General features: G+C 53.3%; 1 protein-coding gene across 1 annotated transcript in view; it reads right to left on the bottom strand.

Moving 5' to 3' along the window:
* NLRP12 (NLR family pyrin domain containing 12) overlaps positions 1-10,028 on the bottom strand; it is a 20,876-nt gene extending 10,848 nt beyond the window's left edge. The window contains exons 1-6 of the mRNA XM_059665824.1: positions 9,601-10,028; positions 7,931-8,011; positions 5,153-6,823; positions 2,539-2,556; positions 1,911-2,094; positions 107-277 (exon numbers count right to left, since the gene is read on the bottom strand). Of these exons, the coding sequence (XP_059521807.1) occupies positions 107-277; positions 1,911-2,094; positions 2,539-2,556; positions 5,153-6,823; positions 7,931-8,011; positions 9,601-9,889 (2,414 nt within the window). The 5' untranslated portion in view covers positions 9,890-10,028. The remainder of the gene's footprint in view (positions 1-106; positions 278-1,910; positions 2,095-2,538; positions 2,557-5,152; positions 6,824-7,930; positions 8,012-9,600) is intronic.
* Between the last annotated feature and the right edge of the window lie 940 nt (positions 10,029-10,968).

Below are 10,968 nucleotides of genomic sequence, written 5' to 3'. Positions count from 1 at the left end.
CTTGGGGACCCTCTGCATTTGGGGAGCGGTTTCCAGCCGGGGGGGGGGGGCGGGGGGGGGGAGGCCAGGCGGGCGGAGGGCGAGCTTGCCCGGGGCGGGGACTCACTGGAGCATCTGCAGCCTGCACTTGGGGTGCCGCAGCCCCTCGCAGAGCAGCCTCACGCCGGGCAGCCCCAGGGCGTTGCTGCTCAGGTCCATCCTCATCAAGTTCTTGTTGGCGGCCAGCGCGGCGGCCAGGTCCTGGCAGGCGGCGCTGGGCACCCGGCACCTCTTCAGCCTGGATGGGAAGGAGGAGAGAGCGGAGCGGTTACGTCCTCTGGGGCCCTTCGGTGGGGTCTGTCCCTTATCCGTCCTCCCCCTCCTTCTTCTCTCATTTATTTATTAATTATTTTAATTTTATTTTTTTATAAAGGCATTTATTTAAAAAAAACAACAACTGGTTTGTCAGATCACATACACAGCAAATACACAGCTACCGAAGTGGCCCGTTAATAGACACCAGGGGGGCGTGCACCATACAGTACCAGTACCTGAACAATGCGGCTGGAAAAGAGGAGTCCGTGGGGTAATTCAGATTCCGACTGGACTCCTGCTTGAATGGCTTTAAGTCAGCGTACAGTGAGTGAGAGGTGGAGTCCCAAGTATAATAGCTGATGCGTCAAGGTCTAATTTTTATTTTTTTTAAATATATTTTTGCCCTAGCTGGGTTGGCTCAGTGGATAGAGCTTCAGCCTGCGGACTGAAGGGTCCCAGGCATGATTCCGGCCAAGGGCACCTGCCTGGGTTGCAGGCTGGATCCCCAGGAGGGGGCGTGCAGGAGGCAGCCTATCCGTGATTCTCTCTCATCATTGATGTTTCTATCTCTCTCTCCTTCTCCCTTCCTCTCTGAAATCAATAAAGGAATACATTTTTAAAATATATTATTTTATTTTTATTTTTTAGTATATTTTTATTGATTTTAGAGAGGAAGGGTGAGGGGGAGGGAGAGGGAGATAGAAACATCAATGATGAGAGAATCATTGATCGACCACCTCCCGCACGCCCCCTACTGGGGACCGAGCCCACAACCCAGACACATGCCGTTGACCGGAATTGAACCTGGAACCCTTCAGTCTGCAGGCTGGCGCTCTATCCACTGAGCCAAACCAGCTAGGGCTCCCCCCCTATTTTAAGAGTTCCCACTGCATTTGATATTTGTTTATTTTAGAGAGAGGAAGGGAGAGAGAGAAAGAGAGTGAGACTTATTGTTATACTTATTTATGCATTCACTAGAGGTCCTGTGCACAGATTCGTCCAGGGTTTGTCTGGCCTGTCTCGCCCTGTCCTGACAGGCTGGACCCCAGCAGCAAGCTAACCTACCGGTTGGAGCCTGTGCCCCCTGGTGGTCAGTGCGCATCATAGCGACTGGTCGAACGGTCAAACGAATGGTTGGACACTTAGCATATTAGGCTTTTATTATATAGGACTGGTTGATTCATGTACGTTCCTTGACCTGGGGTGGAACCTGAAACCTGGGCGTATGGGGACGATGCTGGAACCCACTGAGCTACCTGGCCAGGGCTGGTTCAGTTAAAATGAGGTCATAGGACTGGTGTCCTCATTAGGAGAGACCAGGACACAGACACACACAGAGAGGGAAGACCCTGTGAGAAGACAGGGAAAGGCGGCCGCCTGCAAGCCGAGGCAGGAGGCCTCAGGAGACACCAACCCTGCCAACACCTGGATCTTGGACTGCCAGCCTCCAGGCTTGTGAGAAATGCCTTTCCGTGGTTTAAGTCACCCGGACGGTGGCCCTTTGTGACGGCAGCCGGAGCAAAGTCACACACCGTCCTGAGTTCTTTTCTGACAGAGAGCCCGACGTGAGGGCGAGGTGGGACCGCCAGGAGCTCCCAGACCAGCTAGAGACTCACCTCAGATTCTGAAGTTTGCAGTTGGGGTGTCTGAGCCCTTGACACAGCAGCTTCACCCCCTGGCTCCCCAGGGCGTTGTGGTACAAAGCCAGCTCTATCAGGTTCGGGTTGGTGCTCAGAGCGGTGGCCAGCTGGTCGCTGTAGGCATCGGGCAAAACGTTCCTCTCGGGGCTGCGTGAAGGAACTACAGGTCAGTTCAGTTGTTTTCTTGTTTTTTTGTTTGTTTTAAATAAGCTTGGTTTTGTTTTTTTAACATATATTTTATTGATTTTTTTACAGAGAGGAAGGTAGAGAGATAGAGAGTTAGAAACATCGATGAGAGAGAAACATCGATCAGCTGCCCCCTGCACATCTCCCACTGGGGATGTGCCCACAACCCAGGTACATGCCCTTGACCGGAATCGAACCTGGGACCCTTCAGTCCGCAGGCCGACGCTCCATCCACTGAGCAAACCGGCTTCGGCTAAGTTTGGTTTTTTAAAAATATATTTTTATTGATTTCAGAGAGGAAGGAAGAGGGAGGGAGAGAAACATCCATGATGAGAGAGAATCATGGATTGGCTGCCTCCTGCAAGTCCCCCAACTGGGGATCGAACCCGCAACCCAGACATGTGCCCTTGACCAGAACTGAACCTGGGACCTTTCAGTTCGCAGGCCAACGCTCTATCCACTGAGCAAAACCGGCTAGGGCAAGCTTGTTTCTTTAAAATATTTTTTGTTTATCCTCACCCAAAAATAATTTTTCCACTTATTTTTATTTATTTTATTTTTAAAATATATTTTTTATTGATTTCAGAGAGGAAGGAAGAGGGAGAGAGAGAGAGAAACATCAATGATGAGAGAGAATCATTGGTCGGCTGCCTCCTGCACTCCCCCTCCTGGGGATCGAGCCCACAACCTGGGCAGGTGCCCTTGACCGGAATCGAACCCAGGACCCTTCAGTATGCAGGCTGACGCTCTATCCACTGAACCAAACCGGCTAGGGCTCCATTGATTTTTTTAGAGAGAGTGGAAGGCAGGGGGAGAGACACAGAGAGAGAAACATTGATGTCAGAGAGATACATCGATTGCTTGCCTCTCCTACATGCACCCCGACCAGGGACGGGGATCAAGCCTGCAACTGAGGTATGTGCCCTTGACTGGAGTCGAACCCGGGACCCTTCAGTCCTCGGGCTGATTGATGCTCTATCTACGGAGCCAAACCAGCTAGGGCTGGTTAGCTCAGCGTTCCCAGTCGCTTTACAATGATTATGTTTGGCACTTGGTCATCACTTCATAATTTTGAAAGCATTCTGTCGTCTTTATTTTAATTTACCTCCTGAATGACCCTTCATTCCTTGCCAAAGGTCACATAGCTGGTGCCAGTAGAGACCAGACCTAAATCCTGGGACTAGGGAGGGGAGATGGATTTCATCTTAAGGATAATTTTTTTTTATGTTGAGGTAACATTGGTTAATAACAGTATATACCCTTCAGGTGTACAGCATTATGATTCGCTATCTACACACTCTATGGCATCGCCGGCACCAACAGCCAAGTTTCCGTCTGTCACCATGTACCGGACCCCTTTACTCATTCACCCTCCCCCCGACCCCTTCCCCTCAGGTGACCGCCATACTGTGGTCTGTATCTATGAGTTTGTTTTTGTTTTTGTTTGTTCGTTGGCTGCCTTTTTGTTTTATATTCCATATAGGAGTGAGATCATGTGGTATTGATATTTTTCTGTCTGACTTTTTTCACTGAGCACAATACCCTCAAGATCCACACGCGTTGTCACAAATGACAATATCACCTTTTTTGTGGCTGACTAGTATCTATATCTATATCTATATCTATATCTATATCTATATCTATATCTATATCTATATCTATCTATAACCTCTTTTTTCTTTTTCTTTTTAAAGTATATCTTTATTGATTTCAGAGAGGGAGGAAGAGGAAGAGATAGAAGCATCAATGATGAGAGAGAATCATTAATCAGCCGTCTCCTGTAGGCCCCCTATTGGGGATTGAGCCAACAACCTGAGCATTGGCCCTGACCGGGAATCAAACCTGTAACCTCATGGGTCGACACTCAACCATGGAGCCACACTGGCCGGACCCAGCTCATCTCTATCTATCTATCTATCTATCTATCTATCTATCTACCCATCCATCTATCTGTCTATCTATCCATCTATCTATTTTATTGATTTTTAGAGAGAGAGAAACATCAATCGGTTGCCTCCATACTCACCCTACTGGGAATTGAACCCACAGCCTGGGTATGTGCTCTGACCAGGAATCAAACCCACCACCTTTTGGTGTATGGGATGACACTCCAACCAACTGAGCCACCCCAGCCAGGGCTCCATTCATTTATTGATGGACAAGTGTCTGGATAATATTTCTTCTTTTTTAAAAAAATAAATTTTTATTGATTTTGGAGAGGAAGGGAGAGCAAGAGAGAGATAGAAACATCAATGATGAGAGAGAATCATTGATCAGCTCACTGGGGGTGGACCCCACAACCTGGGCATGTGCCCTGACCGAGAATTGACCCATGACCTCCTGATTCATAGGTCAACGCTCAACCACTAAGTCACGCTGGCTGGGCTGAATAATATTTCTTTCTTTTTAAAAAAAAATATATTTTATTTGATTTTTTTTACAGAGAGGAAGGGAGAGGAATAGAGAGTTAGAAACATCGATGAGAGAGAAACATCATGATAGAGAAACATTAACCAGCTGCCTCCTGCACACTCCCTACTGGGGATGTGCCTGCAACCAAGGTACATGCCCTTGACCGGAATTGAACCTGGGACCCTTCAGTCCGCAGGCCGACGCTCTACCCACTGAGCCACGCCGGCCGGGCTGAGTAATATTTCTTGATTGAACACAATCTCCTTGACATAGGCCCCAACTTAGTCCTCATGGCTATTGTGTCAGAGGAGGCAGCCAACCGGGATACTACTGACATGGGGCAGCCAGGCCACTTTGATATGGGGCGGCCACGCCCCAGGGGGGTGTCCGCCAGCCTCCCTGCCCTCTTCCTGAGAGATGCAGGCAGCGCCCCGCCCCCCTCCCCATTTCCCCAGGGTCATCACCACCAAGTATTTCTCCAGATGGTGCCAAGGATGCCCTGGGCTGGGGCCATGTCACACCCCGGCTGAGAACATGAACTTGGTTAGGAGCCTGCGCTTGGACAGCCAGTACTTACGATGCCCGCCTGGCCCCCTCCTCCTCCTCCTCCTCTTCCTCCTCCTCCTCCTCCTCCTCCTCCTCGTCCGCCCGGTAGGCGGCCCCGTGCAGGTGCAGCACCAGGGCGTTGGCGCAGTGCTTCAGGCAGAAGGCGGAGACTGCGTGCTCCATCTTGGTGGCCATGTCGCTGACCACCACCACCTGGAAGTGGCTCAGGGCCCGCCGGATGAACGCCTCCTCCTGGATCTCATAGAGGCAGCTGAGCAGCTCCAGGGCGCCCTGCTGCAGCGTGGAGCCCTCGCTCAGCGCCTTGCCCCGGATCCACTCCAGCAGCTCCGCCTGGACGCGCGGCGAGACCTTCCAGCCCAGCGTCTCCTCCAGGTAGCTCCTGGCCTCCTCGTTCAGGAGCCCGAACAGGAAGCGGACGGTGAGCGCCAGGGCGCTCCTCTCCGACAGCCCGTACTCGGCCAGCAGCCGGGCCAGGCTCCGCTCGGGGCCGGCCGCCCGGTCCGCCCCGTCCAGGACGTAGTACACGGCGGCGAAGAATTCCTGGAAGCTCAGGTGGATGAAGCTGTAGAACTTCTCGCAGTTGATGTCCTTCTGGAAGATGTTCATGTTGAGGAAGGAGGAGACGTCCGCCCCGTCCAGGCCGTGTCTCCGCAGGTCCTGCTCCTCGAAGAGGATCTTCTGGCTCCAGAGGCCGTCGGCCGCCAGGGAGCACAGTCCCGTCTGGTTGGGTGGGCGCCGGAGCGTGGGGGACCCGGGCCGGGGCTGCATCAGGCTCAGCAGGTAGAGCAGGTACACGGCCGTGGTGGTCCGGGTGGCCTGTCTCCGGAGCCCCCCGCCCTCCAGCTGCTGCTTGAGGCAGGTGCACACCACCCAGCACACCAGCGGCACGAAGCACAGCGTGAACAGCGGCTCGTTGTCCCGCACGCAGCTGAAGACGTGGCGGGCCTGCTCGGCGTCCTGGAAGTACTTGTGGAAGTACTCCTTCCTCTCGGCCTCCGAGAAGCCCAGGATCTCCACGTGCCGGGGATGCTCGAGCAGCCGGTGCAGCTTCTCCAGCGCCGTGGGCCTGGTGGTGATGAGCAGAGACGCCTCGGGCAGCAGCTTCTTGTGGATCAGGCTGCTGAGCAGCAGCTCCGGGGGCCGCTTCTCCTCCCAGCCCACGCACCAGGGGCCGCGGGGGTCGTGGAAGGAGGGCTGCAGCTCGTCGAAGCCGTCGATGATGAACAGGAGGCGCTCGGGGACGCGCAGCAGCTCCCCGAGGGGCGCGCTGGGCTCGGGCCAGCAGCCGGAGAGGAGGTCCCGCGCGCTGCGCTCGGGGGCGCCGCGGTTCATCTCCCGGCAGTTGATGTAGAAGAGGTAGTCGAAGCGGCCCTGGAAGAGCCGGCCGTCGGCCCAGTCCAGCATGGCCTTGTGGGCCAGCATGGACTTGCCCATGCCCGCCGCGCCCTGCAGGACCACGGTGCGGGGGGGCTCCGGCCGCTCGGCGTCCGGCTCGAACAGGGTGTCCATCTGGATGAGGCTGGCCTGGTGGCCCCCGGCCCTGGCGTGCGCCCGGCCCATGTCCAGCAGCTTCTGCTGGGCCCGCAGCGGGGTGGAGTGTTCCTTCACCAGGAGCAGCCGCGTGTAGCGGTGGCTGAAGTTGACGCACTCGCCCAGGCGCGCGTTGCGGTCCTCCATCAGCCGGAACTTCCTGCGGACGTGGTCCCGGTAGGTTTCCCGGGGATCTAATGGGAAGGAACGAAGGATTGGGGGGGGGGGGGACACTCATCAGCAAGCTCCCCTGAATTCCTGAGCTAAAGCGCAGCGTGGCTCAAGGGTGGAGCCCGGATCTATGAACCAGGAGGTCACGGTTCGATTCCCGGTCAGGGCACAGGCCTGGGTTAAGGGCTCGATCCCCAGTAGGGGGCGTGCAGGAGGCAGCCTATGGATGATTCTCATCATGGATGTTTCTATCTCTTCCTCTCCCTTCCTCTCTGAAATCAATAAAAAAAAATATTTAAGAAAATAAAAATAAGGGACTCTTTCCCCCTCCCCATGTATTATTCTTTGATCAATTTCCACCTTTACTATAAAAAATGAAAATAAAGCGCAGCAGGCGCCTGCTTGCTCTGCAATCTTTCTAGATGGAGCCTGAGAACCTTGGTACTTCCTTCCCTACAAAGATCTTCCCTCCCCAGGGGACGCAGAAGCATTAACATGGGAAGTGGGTTTTTGTTTGATTTTTAGAGAGATGGGGGGCGGGGGGCGGGAGGAAACATCAATTTGTTGTTCCACCTATTTATGCAGTCATTGGTTCTTTTAAAATATATTTTCATTGATTTATTGGGATGATAAGCCTTGGGACAAAAGGCCAACAGAGCATGGAAACACAGGAAGAAGCTGGGGCTTGGATGGTGTTATTATTATTATTATTTTTATTTTAATAGAAATCAGTATTTATTTTTTAATATATTTTATTGGTTTTTTTTTTTTCAGAGAGGAAGGGAGAGGGATAGAGAATTAGAAACATCGATGAGAGAGAAACATCCATCAGCTGCCTCCTGCACACCTCCTACTGGGGATGTGCCCGCAACCAAGGTACATGACCTTGACCGGAATGGAACCTGGGACTCTTCAGTCCGCAGGCTGACGCTCTATCCACTGAGCCAAACCGGTGAGGGCTTGGATGGTATTATTAATCCATCGCATGCATTCTGCAGCCACCCACCCTAAGACGTCCGGTTATGTGCAAAGGAGAGATGCACGCCTGTTTTTGTCTAATCTGTTCTCAGCTGGATGGTTGGGTACGTGATGCTCTCTGCATCCTAGCAGGCACCGGGCTCAGGGCTCACCTTTTCTCGGAGTTCCAGCAAAGACTTCCGGTGAGCATGCGGACTGGCTCCCCAGGGAGCACGGGCCAGCGGGTGGAGTATCTGGAAGGGACATTTGGGGAGGTCAGTTGGCACATATGTAGCCACCACTCAACAACATTAGCTACCATGACCCCAGACGGTCTACATGGTAACTCCCTGCCCACCACGCCCCAGAAGGTTCAGCCGTCACCTCACATTCACTATTGTTGAGAACACTTGTTCTTCATAACCTCCATCCCTCCCATTAAAGTCCTCAAGCAGGAAGTTCTGAGCTAGCTTGACTTCCTCCCTCCCCTTCAGCTCTGGGCCATGTCTCATCCATCATCCATCTATCATCCATCCGTCCTTCCACCTTTTCATCGATCCATTTATCCATCCATCATCCATCATCCATCCATCCTCCACCTTTCCACTTACCCATTCATCCATCCTTTCACCTTTCCATCCATCCATCCATCCATCCACTCATCCTTCCACCTTTCCATCATCCATCCATCCATCCATCAATCCTTCCATCTTTCCATCCATCCATCCATCCATCCATCCATCCATCCATCCATCCTTCCACCTTTCCATCCATCCATCCATCCATCCATCCATCCATCCATCCATCCATCCATCAGTCCTTCCACCTTACCATCCATCCATCCATCCATCCATCCATCCATCCATCCATCCATCCATCCTTCCACCTTTCCATCCATCCATTCATCCATCTATCCATCCATCTTTCCACTTTTTCATCCATCCACTTATCCATCATCCATCCATCCATCCATCCATCCATCATCCAACAAATATATATACATATATATTTTTTATATTTATATATTTCATGGATTATATATATATATGGCACCAGGCATTTTTTTAGGCATTGGATGCATAGCAAGACACAAGATCTCTGATCCATGGACCTTATGTTCTCATGGTATAGAGAATTCAGTGCATAGAAAATAAACACCACTTGTATGCACATATGCATAACCCGTGGACACAGACAATGGGGTGGTGATGGCCTGCGATAGGGGGTAGGGGTGGGGTGTGGGGTGGGCGAGTGGGGGATGGGAGTGGGCTGGAAGAGGTTAACGGGGGAAAAGGAGGACCTATGTAATACTTTCAACAATAAAGATTAAAAAAAAAAAAAGTAAATAAGCCCTAGCTGGTTTGCTCAGTGGATAGAGCCTTGGCCTGAGGACTGAAGGGTCCTGGGTTCTGTTCCCCTCAAGGGCACATGCCCGGATTATAGGCTCCCTCCCCAGTAGGGGGTGTGCAGGAGGCAGCCGATCAACGATTCTCTCTCATCATTGATGTTTCTACCTCTCTTCTTCTCCGTTCCTCTCTGAAATCAATCAAGAAATATATTTTAGCCGAAACCGGTGTGGCTCAGTGGATAGAGCGTCGGCCTGCAGACTGAAAGGTCCCGGGTTCGATTCCGGTCAGGGGCATGTATCTGGGTTGCGGGCACATCCCCAGTAGGAGATGTGCAGGAGGCAGCTGATCGATGTTTCTAACTCTCTCTCCCTCTCCCTTCCTCTCTGTAAAAAATCAATAAAAATATATTTAAAAAAATAAAAAAAAAACGGAGACAGAAAGAACGGAGAAGGCAATTGGTGGGCTGCAGCCTCGCGGTCCCCCCACCGCCTTACCCCTCACCAGGTCCTCCCTGCGTCCTCGCTCCCACAGGTCCCTCCGGTGGATCCGCTCGAAGATGCTCAGGGCCAGCAGCCAGGCCTCCCGGACCCCGCGATGGGCCACCAGCAGCTGGGCCATCTCCAGGGGCCCCGCCGTCTCCATGCGCCCCCGGGGGATCCTGTCCTCCCCCACCTCCGTCGCCACCCCCAGGTACAACTTGAACTTCTTCAGCTCCGCGGCCTCCAGCTCTTCCAGGTAGGCGGCCAGGAGGCAGAGGCCATCCCTGGCCGCGGTCCCGGGCATGCGGGCGCCGGACCCCTGGCGGGGACAAGCTGGCGTCTAGGATGTGGCCGCACTCGGGGCCAGCGGTGCCAACATGCCCACCGTCTCCTGGCGCGCGCGCTGGGTAGAGGGACAGCGCGCAATAACGCTTCCTGTTGCAATCAACGCTTCCTCTGCCTGGGTTCCCCCCTGCCCTGCCCGCTGCCACCGTGGGGTTTGCTGAGAAGGGGAAGTGGGGGGCGATGAGGAAATCGAAATCGCAGGAGTCATCCCTCCACTTCTCCCTCTCAGGCTCCCTCCACCTGGCACCCTCTCTCTCCTCTGCCCTCACTGCCATTCTCCTGGCCTCACAGTGTCTGTGGTTCACCCGTGTGGCTTGGTGGGTTGGAAACTCCGGGGTCAGGACACATCCCCAGGTTAGGGGTTTCATCCGAGGTGGGGGGGCATAGGGAAGGCCACCCATCGAGGTTTCTCCCTCTCCCTCCCTCTCTCTCCCTCTCTCTCTAAAGTCAGTAAAAATAGCTCTGGCTTGTTTGTCTTAGTGGATACTGGGTTGGCCTGCAGATTGAAGGTCCTGGGAATCGAACCCTGGAACCTGTCAGTTCGAGGCCTAATGCTCTATCCCCTAAGCCAAACCTGCCAGGGCAGGAAAGCCCTTCTTTCTGATGGATAGAAAGAGAATTGAGCCTAACCAGTTTGGCTCAGTGGAGAGAGCGTTGGCCTGCGGACTCAAGGGTCCCAGGTTCGATTCCAGTCAAGGGCATGTACCTTGGTTGCGGGCACATCCCCAGTGGGGAGTGTGCAGGAGGCAGCTGATGGATGTTTCTAACTCTCTATCCCTTTCCCTTCCTCTCTGTAAAAAATCAATAAAATATACGTTAAAAGAGAGAGAGAGAGAGAGAGAGAGAGAGAGAGAGAGAGAGAGAGAGAATTGAGCCCCGGCCGGTGTGGCTCAGTGGTTGAGCATCGACCTAGGAACCAGGAGGTGACGGTTCGATTCCTGGTCAGGGCACATGCCCGGGTTACAGGCTCGATCCCCAGTGTGGGGCGTGCAGGAGGCAGCCGGTCGATGATTCCGTCTCATCATGAATATTTCGGCC

This window comes from Myotis daubentonii, chromosome 15 (genome assembly GCF_963259705.1).
Source record: "Myotis daubentonii chromosome 15, mMyoDau2.1, whole genome shotgun sequence".
Taxonomy (NCBI): domain Eukaryota; kingdom Metazoa; phylum Chordata; class Mammalia; order Chiroptera; family Vespertilionidae; genus Myotis; species Myotis daubentonii.
Note: the sequence above shows the minus strand (reverse complement) of the source record. Positions and strands in the feature narration are given on the sequence as shown.